This window comes from Sprattus sprattus (genome assembly GCF_963457725.1).
Source record: "Sprattus sprattus genome assembly, chromosome: 19".
In the NCBI taxonomy this organism is placed as follows: Eukaryota; Metazoa; Chordata; class Actinopteri; order Clupeiformes; family Clupeidae; genus Sprattus; species Sprattus sprattus.
The window spans coordinates 10,091,759-10,107,197 of record NC_137917.1 but is presented as its reverse complement, the minus strand read 5'-3'; the positions used below and the strand labels follow the sequence as shown (position 1 = coordinate 10,107,197).

The 15,439-nt window shown below is 42.0% G+C and overlaps 1 protein-coding gene across 1 annotated transcript; it reads right to left on the bottom strand.

The window, feature by feature from the left end:
* Positions 1-415: 415 nt before the first annotated feature.
* On the bottom strand, positions 416-7,930 carry tbx20 (T-box transcription factor 20; the record flags this gene model as incomplete). Its single annotated transcript, XM_080858007.1, has 8 exons — positions 416-735; positions 1,195-1,307; positions 2,777-2,853; positions 3,634-3,792; positions 5,296-5,404; positions 5,727-5,891; positions 6,520-6,754; positions 7,804-7,930. The coding sequence occupies 8 exons, from the start codon at positions 7,928-7,930 to the stop codon at positions 416-418; spliced, it is 1,305 nt and encodes a 434-aa protein (XP_080714133.1).
* Positions 7,931-15,439: the final 7,509 nt, after the last annotated feature.

Genomic DNA, 15,439 nt, shown 5'->3' with positions numbered 1-15,439 from the left:
CAGTCTCGTTAAAATCCACAAGGAATCCCATGTCTTTGCTTGCTCTCCGGGGTCCAACTGTACTGAGTACTGCTGCAGCAGTTCCGCGTCACTGAGTAGTCAGTTTTTAAAGTTTTATACTTGCTATTTACAAGGAGGCCTTATCAAACATGATCAATGACATCTTGTTTTGTTTTTTTGTCAGTGTGTTTGTGTGTTTCATTGCCTGTGTACGCCTGTGTGTGAGCATGTGTTTGTGTTAGTGTTTGTATGTATGTGCGTGTGTATGCGTGTGTGTGTGTGTGTGTGTCTTTGCATGTGCACACGCCAGCGGATATACACCCGAGAGTGCACACGAGAGAGAGCGAGAGAGAGAGGGGATCACAGGGCTGTACGCATCATCAATCCCATCATCCCCCTCTGCCAATCACGGCAGTCATACGAATGGCGTCATGACGGTGGAGGAGTGACGCAGTCCCTGGATGGCAGCGTACGGGCCCTGCTGGAAGTAGTGGTGGTAGCGGGGCATGTGGAAGGAGGGAAAGGTCGGCCCACTGCCCTGCATGGACCCGGCCAAGGGCGTTAAGGGCATCCCCAGGCGGCTGTAGGGGGGCAGGGATCCCTGGATGGGGTGGGGCAGGGGACCGCTGGAGCCGATGGCGGACAGGGACTGGGGGTGCTGGAAGCCAGAGAAGCCAGAGGTGGTGGTGACCCAGGAGCTCAGGGAGAGGTTATCTGATGCACTAAAGGCCGAGCCTGTGGGAGAGAGGCCACATGGATAAACAACAGGACAAGCATGAGGAATGCTACTTGGACTACTCTGTCTAAACTAACTTCAGCTGCATGTTTATAGCATTATTCTTGTGCAAGGTATGCAAAGTACAATTACAAGTACAAAGTGATTACAGTAAAAGGAGCATTATTATTATTGGAAGTAATAATGATAATAATAATAATAATAATAATAATAATAATAATAATAATAATAATAATAATAGTAATGCACTTTTGACTGTAAACCCTTTTTTTACAAATAATAATCAGTATTCATAGTAGTTTTAGCAGTAGTTGTTGCAGCCTGTTGCAGAAGCATTTGTAGTAATGCATGAATTGCTTATAATGTCATTACTATCCTTTCCTAGTATTTTGTTAAAAAAAATTAAAAAAAAAAAGTCAAAGTCCTTCAAGCTGGTAAAGTGAAGAAATCAGTCTTACCCCTGCTGTGTGCTGAGAGTCCATCCTCGCCGAGGGTGTCCTCCTCTCCTGCATATGTCCTGATGGGCGACCGGGCGTATGAGTGCTTATGGATCAAATTCTCAACACTTTCCCTGCATCAAAACCCAAGAGACGAGCCCAAGATATATCTCTGCTTTCAAAGAAAGATGCACACTAAAAAAAATCTCATAGGAGCTTTTATCCAATCCATCCAATCGACGGCATAGGGAATTACTCTGTACCCATGACCCTAGCAGTAAGGGTCTGCTCTGAGGACTGTGCTCTTACAACTAAGCTACTATAGCATAGAGACAGATGCAATGGAATATGTTTCCTTACACATAATCAGATATTGCAGTGACCCCACCCCCTACACTCAAAAACCAAACCTCAACATTTAGTCACATCTGGACTGTACGGAGAGTGAGTGCTGCTCTTTCTGTGAATATGTTTTCTTCATCATAAAGACATTTGAGTTCTGAGACACTTTGCATTTCAGCACATCGCTACCCACAGCTCACTTAGCCTCTATCGGCAGCAGAAAGGGACAAACAGAGCCCCGAGCACAACGCTACACTGGACATAAAGAATTTGCCCTTTTTCAGACCCACAAACAATACATGAGAGGGAAGTTGTTAAGAAATACACATGCACACACCAATACCAAAATGGAAAAATACACACACACACACACACACACACACACACACACACACACACACACACACACACACACACACACAACACACACCACACACATACACACAGCACCGTCCCTAGTCCTCTTTTTTGATCTTTAAGGACATTAGCTCATGTTAGATTAGCCTCTTCTTAGGCAGCCCTCCTTGTATCAGAGGGGGCAACAGAGGGATAAGAGTCCCCTGCATCACGAGGGCCCATGCGTCCACATTACGGCTCTCCCAATTAGGTTAGGAAAGTGCAATATCTGTCAGCGGTGCAATACAAATATGTGTGTTTTTATCAGCGGAGCGCTGTCGCGGAGAGGAGAGGCCCTCACAGCCCCGCTACGTGGGTGGCTGGTTTCAATCAGTCACGGCGCCCAATTGAATTACACCATGTTTTAGTGCAGCGGCCGACTCCAGACTAATGCGATTTCTGCAGCTCCCTGAAGATCAATTGATCACATCTAATTCACAACCTTCCCAAAAAAGAGGAAGAGGAAGAAAGGGAGAAAGACAGACGAGGTGAGAGACAGAGAGAGAGAGAGAGGGAAGATAATTTCTTTTTTTGGTAGTCTATGGGTGTCCGGTTGAAAGTGGGTTGCATAAATGCATTTAAATACTGAACATGTGAAATGGTGCCATCACACAACACACACACTCTCACACACAGACACACACACACACACTCTCACATACAGACATACACATGCGCTCTCTCTCTCTCCCTACTGTAGCACAGATATTTTCCTACACCCGAGAGCTTGGCAAGCATGCCAGACACACACCCACACACACTTCTTTTGTACAGTTGTCATCCACCGCCCAACACCCTTCTGCTTTATCTTACCCGATCTGGGTCCGAAACAAACATACATTAGAGAACAAAGAATTCTTAGTACCTCTCAATGTCCGTGAGTCTGGAGGAGTCTCGAAAGCCTTTGGCAAACGGGTTGCTGTCAATTTTCAGCTTGGTTATCTGTGGACCAGAATGCCAACAACAAGATTAAACCCTCTCTCTCTCCTGCTCTCTATCTCTCTCTCTCTCTCTCTCTCTCTCTCACACACACACACACACACACATATGCACATATACGTCCTGGTAAATATATATATATATATATATATATATATATACGTAACACTCCTCTTCTTTGTGTGTGCTTCTGTCCTTCTCTATCTCCTTCTGCCCCCTCTCCCTCCCCTTTCCTCTCTTCTACTATCACATCATAATGCCTCACATAGACTAAACAAACCTGAGCCACTGTTGGCCTCTGGGATGCTGCTTCCAAAGCATATTTTCATACCAACTCCACCCCACCACACACTGACTTAGCATAAACACACGTTAGCCTTTTCAACCATCCCTCGTACGGCTTTGTTAAAACTTACGATAAGATATACAGCCTGTACTGACGACTTTGTAAAACATTTTCTTCAAAACACAGGGGTTTATGAGGTTTTGCTCGATTGTTTTTTTTTTTTTTTCAAGAGAGGAATTGGATGAATTCACTACACTCTCAACGAATAATATTACAAAGGGAAAATGGAGGATCTTAAATTGCAGTAAATCACCTCTTAATATTTCAAAGACCCAGTGTTACCAGTGTAAGGACCACCCAGTTTGAATCATGTCACATCAACAAACCCAATAGTGTTCACAGAAGAGCTTTTCTTTTTAATATTTTGTCATCAAAGTATACCACTTTATTTCTTTCGTTTGCCTGCTGACCTCAGATGCTGTGACCTTTGAACTTACCAGTTGGTTCTGGTAGGCGGTTACGGCCGTGAAGACGGTCTCAGTGAAGACGAAGGTGCGGAACTCCTCAGACTTGAGGTTGAGCAGCGAGGCGGTGTGGTCCTTCTTCTTGATAATATGGCACCGTGGCTGATACTTGTGCATGGAGTTCAGAATGATCTGGAAGAGGGAAGAGAAAATAATTTGAATCTGACCAAGACACCACTATACTAACTACCTATACAAATATGATAAGCAAAAGCTCCTCTGATATAAGCCATTCCATTGGTGTTGATATAACTAATTGTTATGTGCTCCTCAATACTCCACATTAAATAATACTTTGGTGGTTTTGACTGGAATAAATCTTTTCAATGAATTAATTGTTCTGTGCTGCGTGAGTGTGTGTGCGTGGTTCAATGTATATGTGGAGGATAAAGTCAGATAGCCAAAACACTATGCTTTCTTCAAAAAGAGGTCAACAGCTCAGCATTCATCACTGTAATGTGACAAACATCTGACAAGAAATATTGACATATTGTTGTATAACAAGACATTTTTATCATTCATGTCCTGTCTAAGAGTGATTGGACCAAGTACATGCTTTGCTAAAATATGTTTCTAATGTATTAAATATATAGTTATTTAATACATTACAACTTATAAATAAAAATCAGAATACATTTTTTTTATAAACAGTGCTATAATAACTTTATCTCAATGTCATTTCTTTCCCATTATGTGTATTAATTACATTGTAATGTTATTAGGAGCATATAAACCTCTGATTTGGGACTTAAACTAAATCTATATTTTAACTGTGCTGCTCTACAAAACCAAGGGTTAATAAACAAGCATTTACACTTTGGAGCAGGTCAAGATATCCAAATGAATCTAACAATTTTAGTATGATGCCGAAAATCTACAAATTATAATCAGTGATTTATAATGAATCAGATTTTTAAAAGCAGCATCTTCAGTTATAATAAAACTAGGACCTCAGAGTCTCCTTCCAGTTTACAAACACGGATTAGAAATTTCTACTTGTCTTTCCAGTGTGTGTATATAATTTTTTTTTATTTTACACCTATCATGACGAATAAATATAAATAGATGATAATAACTGTAAATCTGTCAATCTTTTTTACTGCAGTGTTAGGGCCTATGTGCAATGAAACTACCCGACTCAATAGAAAAAAGTTGTGTGAACTGACAGGGCTTTTCAAAATGGCACGTTTAGAATAGAATTTGTGTTGTGAATAAATGTATTACACTAAATGAAAAATAAACTTTCGATTTCTCCATTTTTATTTTTGTAAGTTGACACTGACTTAAAAATAGCTGAATACAGCAAACAATGCGATATTGTTAGCATAGCTTACCCGATACATTATTTTGTGGCTGTATTTGTCAGCCTACATACATAGACAGCATAATAAGCTATATGTTTTAAATTATTATAATTGTATAGACAGTAGCCTACGTTTGCATACTGTTATGTAGAAAACCTCTCCTATTCACCAGCGGAATAAAACATTCGCCAGCAGGTGTGTCGGTGTCTGCTCTGTGTTAAGCCGATATTGTCAAATGTTCCGTTTATCTAGAAAACTGATCAAGCGAAGTGAATAACCTGATATGTACATATCATCAAATAGCATTGTTAGATTTAGATTAAATACATACATGTCCGTGTTGGTCCAGCTCGTTATTGGTGAGTTTGACCTTTTCGAAAGACACCATTTGTTTCAGTAACTGTTCCCCGGTAAAAGGAGAATCTGGATGGACGTACAACCTGCGAAACAACCAAATGCAATGCAATGAAACAATTTCTAAAATATCTAGCTAAGAATTTAGCATTATGTTATTATTTATGGAAAGGCAATCGTTTTTTTTTTTTTTCTCCAAAGAACATTTCATTTAAATGTAACAACATTCTACTTTAATAATTCATTTAATTAACATAAGTAGGCTAGGCTATATCATTACTGGATTAAAGTTGTGGAAATAGAATACACATAGGCTTACTATCGAAACAAAATATTTAGGCTACCGGACAATAACGACAGGCAGAGAAAGGATTTGCCGGGGGACGAGGTGCGGCAAATTCTACTCACCTTGCTGGCAATGGAGGGTCAGCTTTCCCAGCCACGAGCCACGATGACCGGTGATAGGCATAGCGATACCTCTTGTTGTCCACTGGAACGATGTCCATCAGCACGATGTATTTGGCGTCAGGGTCGACCCCCGAGAACGACACGCGGATGGTTGGAAACATTCTTCTGTGAGTGGGAGGAGACAGGGTGATACAAAGTTAGTTAAAACTGCAATGAATCATAAATAACTGGACTTGGGAAGAAAGGCTTCCTTCTATTAAAACGTTGTAAATCTGCTGGCCAGCGGTAGTTAGGCATAGTTGGCTATTTATTTGTATCCAAGTTATGCAAACAGTGTGTGCCTAGTGTGACATATAAAACACATTTTCTAATTTCAGCCAATTAAAATGAAGATGAGCCTTATGTTTCATCAACTGTGCATGACTACGAACACACAGCCAGGTGATCTAAATTGTTAAATTACATGAAAATTAATTTTGTAAGTGGCATGTGCCAATCTATTTGCTAATTATGTGTGTATACTTAATAAATTATTATTTTGGGGGAGTAGACAAAATATGGTCTTTTATATATTTATATCTTCATATCTGACCTACAGTTAAAGAACACATAAAAATAATTACCTGTCACTTCAATATTTATAAATAACTTGTTTTTATTTTTCTATAAGACCATCATCGGCATCTGCGCCCTGAATGTCAAATGTTGGTGCTATACAATTATGTGTTTGCTTTTTAAAAACAGTTCCACCGTCATGGAATAGGCCTCACAAGTGGTATACTATTACGCTCACCTTCCAGATTTGGTGATGATCATTTCTGTGCCGAGATCATGAAATTTGTCCCAGAGCTCTTTGGTTTCCAGGGTGCAGGAAATTTTGGCCATCTCCTCACTGGGTACCACGGGAGTGGTGGGAATGAGCGGCTCGGTGCAGACAGCCGGAGCCGGGCTGCTGAACTCTCCATGAGACTCCAGGGATGGCAGCTCCCCCAAGTTCTGGTTGCAAGAGGACTTCTCCACAAATTGTTCTAAAAACGGAGACGAGATATATTACACACATCACCTAATTTCGTCCGATCCTCCAAAGAAAGACAGAGGCCTAATAAAGTCAGAAATAAGGCACCTTATAATTCACACGTAGCCTATAGCTTATAGGCCTGTTTTATGTTAGGACCACTTGCATTATCATTATACTGCTTGCTGTCTGTGACAGAAGTGTAATAGTTAACGGCAATAGTGTTGTTTTCATAAACTTAACGGTATTTTAACCGTCTCTTTATATGTAGCCTACGCAAATGTCTTATCTCAAAATTTAAGTTATCATTGACGCTGAACCGTCATTCATTAAAACTGCACTGCTGACGAAGATCTTTATTATTAGCCTTGTTATTACGCCAGATATAACAGGCCTATCTGTACTTCACCTTGGACTGCAGTGTTATAGCCTGCTACTTCGCAGCTACTTTGCAAGAAAATGTATCCCAAAATAGACAAACAGGATACTGACAGACTATGCTCTATATGCAAAAATAAAAAAAATACTGGGTTATTGTCAATCAGAGGGACCACAAACAAAGAAAGAAAGGCTTGGTTTACTTCCAATATCAGACTATGAGAATCCTTTAGGCTAAGATGACGCATGACCTGTGGCATGAAATGTATCCTACAGACGATTGAAGTAATCTATTTTAACGTATATTTACAACTCAGCACACAGAGAGGTTGCACATTTTCCAGAAAGAGAGAGGACCATCACAAACATAATTTGCTGGCAGAGTGTGTAAAAAGGGCTAACATAGACTCCCGGCCTTGTAAATTAGTTGTTTAGTTTTAGAATAACATGTCATTGTATACTTAGTATTCAGATTCGTTTTCATCTCATGCTTGTAGTGTGCCATGCCCTTCGTTTACATAACTCGAAATGTATACGTCTGGTGAAACAATATTAATTATAGCTATGGTTTACGGGCTACATGTCCCCACACATTGATACAAATACAAGTGGTAACGGGAATGTGACTGATACGTTTTATGAGCTGTTTACGTTTCATCAGTATTCAAGGATTCCTCAACTTACCCAATGGTTTGATTGTGTTTTCCTCCGTTTCCTTGTCCTTACTTTTCCCACTGGACATTAGAGCGGCTATGGAGAACGCATTTGCCCGAGAGGAGAGCTGCGGCTTCGGTGAGGCGGTGTACTCCATGGCGATAAGGTCGTTCCTGCGTATTTACGCTTAAATACCCTTTCCGGTGGATTTTCAGTAGACAATGGATCATCCAAAGAAGGCACAACCGGTTTCAATTGTACCGCCAGTTGCTAAAAACACATCTAATGTACAGTTGAGTCTGAATGACATACACAAACAAATTAAAGCCCTGGTGTAAGTTGAAACCAAATCGGTGGAGACATAGCGCGATACCCTTGACAAGGACCCTTGTGTTGGTGCTTCGGAGACAAGATCCTCATTGCGTCCGCCGGACACTCGCACTCCACTTAATTTTCAGCCCCCTTTCAGTGGTGCAGCAATCAGCCAATAGTTGTTCTGCTGCCGACGTCACCGCTGCCCAATGTCCTGTGAGCTGAACCTCAACAGAACACTCCTTCAAAAACAGCTTTCCTGCCCATTAAAAAATCCGTCAAAATGAAGAATCCGCAGTTTGACACTAAAACACCTGCCTGATGGTTGGAAACGCATGACATGGTTTGATATAAACTAGACAAGAACATTAGAACAGTTCATTATGCATAGCCACAAGTCGTGTCTGGTAGACTATTTTTAGGTAAAAAAAAAACATATATATTTTTTTATGTACTTTTACATATTTCAATTTAGAAATATGTCTCAATATACGGGGAAACATGCCTCAATCTTTTAGCTGCGTTATTAAGCCCTTCAGCAATGGTAACACAAATAGCTTACGCATTCTTCTTTCATTCAATCTTGCTAAATGTATTAAGAGACATTATATTATATTTAATTTTATTGCTACATTTACTTTTGGAGCTAGACATTCAGCTCTTCTCCCGCCTGTTCACCTATGCACATTCACACTATAATCGGTTAAAAACTTATATTTAAGCGACGTATGGCCCAAATCACTGCCCACTACACTATGAAAGCTGAATTATGACAAATCGTAATCTTAGTTATTTAGGATAAGTAGTTTTGTTATTTATGAACACTATTACCTACTACTATTACTTCTACTGCTACAACTATTGTTATTACTATTATTAATGTTGTTGTTATTATTATTGATATATTTTTGTATTGGGCAATAGCTAGAGCGCACTGCCCTTATATCGTTCATCGTCTCGCTCTTTTTTCTTTGTCCTTTTGAACTGGACAAGAGCGCAAATCCTGTCTAGACGCCACCTCAAGCCTTCTCGAGCGCTAGCGCTTTCCCACTCTTTTCTGCCAAATGAGCACGTGCCTTTTAGGCTATTAGCGTTGCCACACAGTTGACGCAATCAGCAAGTCCAGCTCAGTTTTTATGAGGTTATCAGTTGCATAAATAATTCCCTGGAATGTTCTCATGTTAATCGGCGAGGCTTAAAACGCTGAAGGAACGTAAAAGGAAATTTACATGTGATTTTAGGCAACTGTATATTTTGCCAAAATATCTGGTTCTTGTTTTTTTCACATTTTGGAAATTCAACATTAGCCTATTTCTCACAGAAATGTTGTCATGATGGCAGAACAAGTTTTGGCAAACCAGGTCGGCTTCCAGAAATGCCTGTCATTGTTTCCCTTATTTGTTGACCTCTCTCTCTCTCTGACACGCTCGCGTCTCCAACCGTCTTGTTGATTTGTTAGACCAGGGCCCTCTTTCCCATATCCAATATACTTGATGTTGCACTTGCTGCCGCATAAGCCCGTGTTGTGTAGGTATAAATATATATTGGAAAAGCGCTGACTCCTGTGTTTTTCATGCTTGAGGAATCACCTCTCATCCTCAATGTCACTCACTCTGGAGAGATGGACGCATATATAAACAAGAGCCCCACATCCACAGGGTCTTAAACCTATTAGGCGCCTCCCAAATGCAAATCCAATGCTGCAGATATATTATAAGGGGACCTGGGTTGACAAATTAGATTACCTTGCAATTGCCAGTGGATAATGTGCTAAAAGCTTTCCCACTTAGCGTGACTCCTTACCGAATATTATTCACACATTGGGGGCTGGTGTGCCGGCCGGCCGAAGGCGCTTCTTAAAGACATAGTGGGCCTTAAGACAAACACAGGGGTCATTGTCACCGGCTTTAGGAAACATTCTGCGAAGAGAACAGAGCCCAAGGACCCTAGACTATGCCATCTGTTGGTTGATCTCAACTTGTCATTTGCGGAGCGTCGTGTAAATACAATTGTGACATGGAAATAACAATCAATCTCTGCATTTGAAATAGGTCAGTCGTTGAAATGCTGAAGACAGAGAAATCCAACTTAAGCTAACATATAGGCTATATGCGACGTGTTAAATTCTTCACTAAGATTAAGGCTGGTCGCGCCGCAGGCCTCATAAGAAGATTTTCAAAGCAATCTACGAAAGTCCAAAGGTCTCGTCTCATTTATGTGTCAATAAACGTTCCGCCGTTTAAATAGCTGTGGTTTTGACATTAATTTCCTCTAAAAGAAGAACAGTTTTGTGGTCGCAGACCTGGTGGCTGTTTGAGATCTTTCTACACAGAGAGAGAAAAACGCCTATCGTAATTTGAAACACTCCTTCACGACAAAATAACCACTTTTAAGTTGCAGAAATCTACACGATAAAGTATTTAATTGATATCTAAAATCTAAGTTATAAACAAATTAATACATAAAAGACTACAAGATACGCGCGACCCTCAGATTGCACGAAATTGCAAGAAACAGAAGTTTGTAGAAAGATTGTAGCTGTGGTGAGATCGAAGGTGGTGAGTGTACTGGGAGGTATGAAATATAAAAGCAAAGAGCGTTTTCAGCCATTCTGGGTTTATTTCGCCCCCGTTATTTGTGCTATCCGATTTACCTCCATCGAATTAGGTTCTGTATTCGACCAAGACTATCATTGAAGGCTCGGGTAAGTCAGTGCGTAAGTGGACCAAGATTCTTGCCAAGTTGCAGACACTGAGATATTTATGAAATGTGAATAAAGACATACAGTTTTTTGGAAAAGGTGTGAGAATCATATGCCCTAAAGTAATGCAACAACTCAAGATAAATATATAGAGAGAGATATATTGAAAGTTCCTATATTGAGATATATTGAAAGTTCCTTGTCTGGACTGTCCGTTGACAGCCCCCTTTAGGAGCAGTGAATTGACAAAATACTAAAAAATATTTGGTAACATCTTCCACAGTCTATTTAATTTTAACAGGGGTTAACTCTTTTCACTTAAGAAATAAAAAAAATCTGCAGTTTTTTACTTATTTAATCTCCATAATATCCATTTTGGTCAGGTAAATTACTTATTTAATTTAGTTTAAATGTAATTTAGAAAAACTTCTATTTCAAAAGATGGCTTTTAGGCGACTGGGTGTAAATAAAACTTGACATGATCATACATCTGACTGTTAAAATGACATGAATATATTTGCATGTTTTTTATGCTTTTATTTCCCACCTCCAGTCTAGAGGTGCAGACATGGTCTGTTGTCCAGTGGTGATTCAGCCTATGTTTCACTAGCCAGCACGGAGCAGGGGCATATTAAGGAGAGCAGCGTTGTCTCTCTGTTAACCAATTACAACCTGAGATGGGAACAGCCAAACGAGCAGATTGGGACAAGTGTGATAAGTTGCCACTGTTTTAGAGATGACCTTGAGATTCTGGTGCCAGGCCCCTTGCTCCGGCCTCACCAAACTGTTAAGAGCAGACGAGTGGTGGTCTGCCCTCTTTCAGCAGTGAAACACCCCCACATGTGCCCCCCCCTCCCTCACTTACCCTGCTCCTCTTCCCCACAACCCACACACACACAGACACACTCAGACATATGCACATACAAACAGACACACACACACACACACACACACACACACACACACACACACACACACACACACACACACACACACACACACACACACACACACACACACACACACACACACACACACACACACACACACACACATACACCACCCCCTTCTGCTCTGCTTTTGGCTCAGGCAGGCCCTTCCCAGGCTTTGCGGAGCTGACAGACAGGCAGGCAGGCATGCGGTGGCCGCTCCGGCGGTGCCTCCGTTCATATGACTAATTAGACCAGCTTCACGCTGCGCTGTTCTTTTTGATGCTGAGCCCTGGTGATAATTGCCACGTCCGTCCAGGGGCACCGGGAGGTTAAGTTCAAATGCAGCGCCGTCTCGACGCCCTCTCTTTCACCCCCATCTACAGCCACTACCACCCCCCCAACCCCCCCTCACACACACATACATACTCTCAATCCCTGCTGCCCCCATCCTCACCCTTCTGTTGCCCTGACCAGGGGCATGACAGGGGCTTTTCTGAGGACCTGCAGCGGATCAGCCGCTATAACTAGTGAACACTAGGTGAGGGGGGAGTGGGCGGGGGTGGGGGTGTGTGTGGAGAGGGCAAGTGTTCAGACTAACTGGGGGGGGTTTGGGGTTGTCACCCTTCCCTCGGATTAGACTCATTAAGCAGACCCTCAGCTTTAAAGACGTCAGTTCCTGAGGTCCGACAAAGTTAAATCTCTCCAGGAAGAAAAACTCTCTCTCTCTCTCTCTCTCTTTCTCTTTCTCTTTCTCATTGAGCGACTTAAGTCTTTTCCATTCACACCATTTGGCTAGGTCGGCTGGTTTGTGGCTTAGCTGTAATCAGCATGGCGTGGCGCGGTGCGGCGTGTGTGGGTGACTTTGGGGTTGGGGCGCTTTCCTCTCTGACAGAACGAGTGAAAGTGCTTTAAGGTCATTAGTGGAGTGAGTGAGAACGTGTCATGTTTTGGAGGGGGAGAGGAGGGTGGTGTTGGTTAATGTGGGATGCAGCCCAAGTGTGTGTGTGTGTGGGTGGGTGGGTGTGTGGGTGTGTGGGTGTGTGTGGGGGGGGGGGGGGGGATTGTGGGCCAGAAGTTGAACAGGGCACCTCTAACTGTGATGGACTGCACTGCTTCAGATCGCTGACGAGTGACGACCTTTGACCTCCACTTTCACCCGTTCTCCGCCAAAACTACCAACCCCAAAGTCAGGACACCACTTAAGACATTACACTGGGCCTCGTTTCCCGAACGCGCACTTAGCCTAAAAAGCACTTGAAATCGTTCGTAAGAGGAATCCTACGTTGCAGACGGGTTTCCCAACGCAGCACTTAGCTTAAGTGTATCTTTCGTTGAGAAGAATTCTACGTGTGGTCAGGACCAGTAGTAACTTCACACTTAGCGATTTAATCCACCAGGGGCGTCGTTCGACCGTCGTTCGGAAGAAAGGGGAATTTAAAAAAAAAACATGGCTACTTGAAGCGAGGAATATTTTACATTAATAAAGCTATCTACACAACTTTTTATATGTTTATAATGACTCGGTTTGATCTGAAATGTGCTACGCGACTAATGGAGAGTATGTAGGTCTTAACTGAAGCTTTCAAACAGTAGTTTTATGGCACAATTAGCGCTTATGCCACCACTCCATTGGCTTATATGGTAGCTTTCTAGCTAGATGGTTGTATATATTGTAGAAGAAATCCAAACGATGTTTCTGTGTATAGCACATCATGAGAATGTCATTGTTTCACCTGCCTATTCCCATCAAAATAGAAATAAAGAATATTGAGTATTTGAAAATAAAGATTAGGCTATACAAAACTAGTGCAGTGCCCGTAGGAATTATGCATTCTGTAGTGTTAGCAGACGTAGGGCTGTTGGGTAGTGTAATGGCAAGACATATTTGCACTCCACATAGGTACAGGTTACACTGAAGTATTATTGTGATGCATGTTTCCTTTTCATTAAGAAATGTGTTAATGGTAGCCTTTTTGGAGAGTTAGCAACAAATAAAGTTTGAGATTATGTAGTGGATGCAGTTGAATATACTGTAGATGTCAACGTTGCTGTCTAAACTATAAACTAAATGTCATAAAGAAAGACATTATTTAAAATGAAGTTATGGTTGAAATAGGATCACTTCTTTATTGTAAGGGTAAGTGTAGGGTAAGAATGGTCATGCAGTTGGACTCAAATGTAGGTTAATTTTATTGAATGTATGTAGCCTACTGTACTGTATGACTTCGATGATGCTAGCTTTGACAGCCCACTCTCAGACAGATCGTAATAAATGTCCTTACAATGGGAACACAGGTTAAATAGGCTACTCTGCTGGAGATGGCGTTACTACAGGAATCCAGTTCACAAATAATTTCTTGAATGATGGGTTCCTTTGCCAAGATTTTTTTTAAGGGTTATAAGGTCTTTCTTAGAGATGAATGTTCAGCCATCTTGATGTGGTGTTTCTTGCTGCAGTAGACTGCTATAGCAGATTTTGGTTTGCCAGTCCCATCTTCCCTCCTTGTGCACCGTGGACGAGCTTACACAGTCTGTGTCAAACTTCAAGGGCACCGGCAGCGATCACGAGAGCAACTCTCACTGTCTGTCTTTTGACCTCTCTTTACTCTCAATTTTTTATTTCATTTCTCTCTTTTGCTTGTTCACTTTCCGCCATGTCGCCGGGGCAGCAAAGGAAAATGGACCATCTCAGCATCCCCCCCCCCCTCCACCCCACCACCACCACCACTTTCACACCATCCTCCATCTCCAGTCTGTTTTCTCCTATTGGCCAGCATCTCTGCTCTGTCTGTACACGGATACCGGACACCCTCCTGGTCAAACAAGTGTAAAATCTTTAAATGGGAATGTTTAACTCTACCACTGCCATTAATAATGGACAAGCCTGGTGGTTTAAAAATGTATTGGTGTGGTTCAACAGGCGCTTGTGTCGGGATGGTGCGAGGGAGAACGTTCCCAGAAGACTGGCGGCGCGACAGACACGTCCAAGGAGACAGCGCCAAAGCCTTTTTGCAACATCACACGACACCAGGTTTTTAGCAACGCTGTCACAGTGATAAAAGCCGTCGAGAGTGCGGAAGCAAGGGGAGGCTGTGTTTTGGAAGGAAACTGGGCGAGGCTCAGAGGGACCCTGGGTCTTCAAACATCTCTTTAAGAACTGGCTTAATAGTGTTACTGTCCCCGGAGCCACCTCTCTCTGTGCCGCAGAGACCGGGGGTAGTGGTGATCAGATTTCCGGGAGTGACGGAGGTGGCATTGCACCCCTGCATGTTAAGCCGTGCTGCTAACCTCCATGTCCTTTTATTGCTTCGACCTCTAGTTCTTGGCTCCACACTTAACTTCGACAGATTTTCACTTGCACAGAGTGAAGAGAGACGTCCTACACAGCTGCATAAAATGGCCAAATAAAATGACCTTTCAGCTACTGTTGATGCAGTGCCCAATGCATCCTTCCTGTTGTCTTCATGAACCTGTGTAGGGCCATGCAGAGACCTTTAGCGAGGCAGGTGCTCAAAGTTAAAAAGGTGCGTATGGACCAACATTTTTAAACATCTCTCGAACATAATTTACAGCATAACCTGTTGAATTATAGCAACCCATATAGCAACCCATTTCTCCCTCTTTCACTCCAGAATCTCCTCATCTAACCTATCACTTTCCACTCCATCTGGGAACAAGGCACAATTTGCTATTGCTGCATTCATCTATTCTTGAATTAACT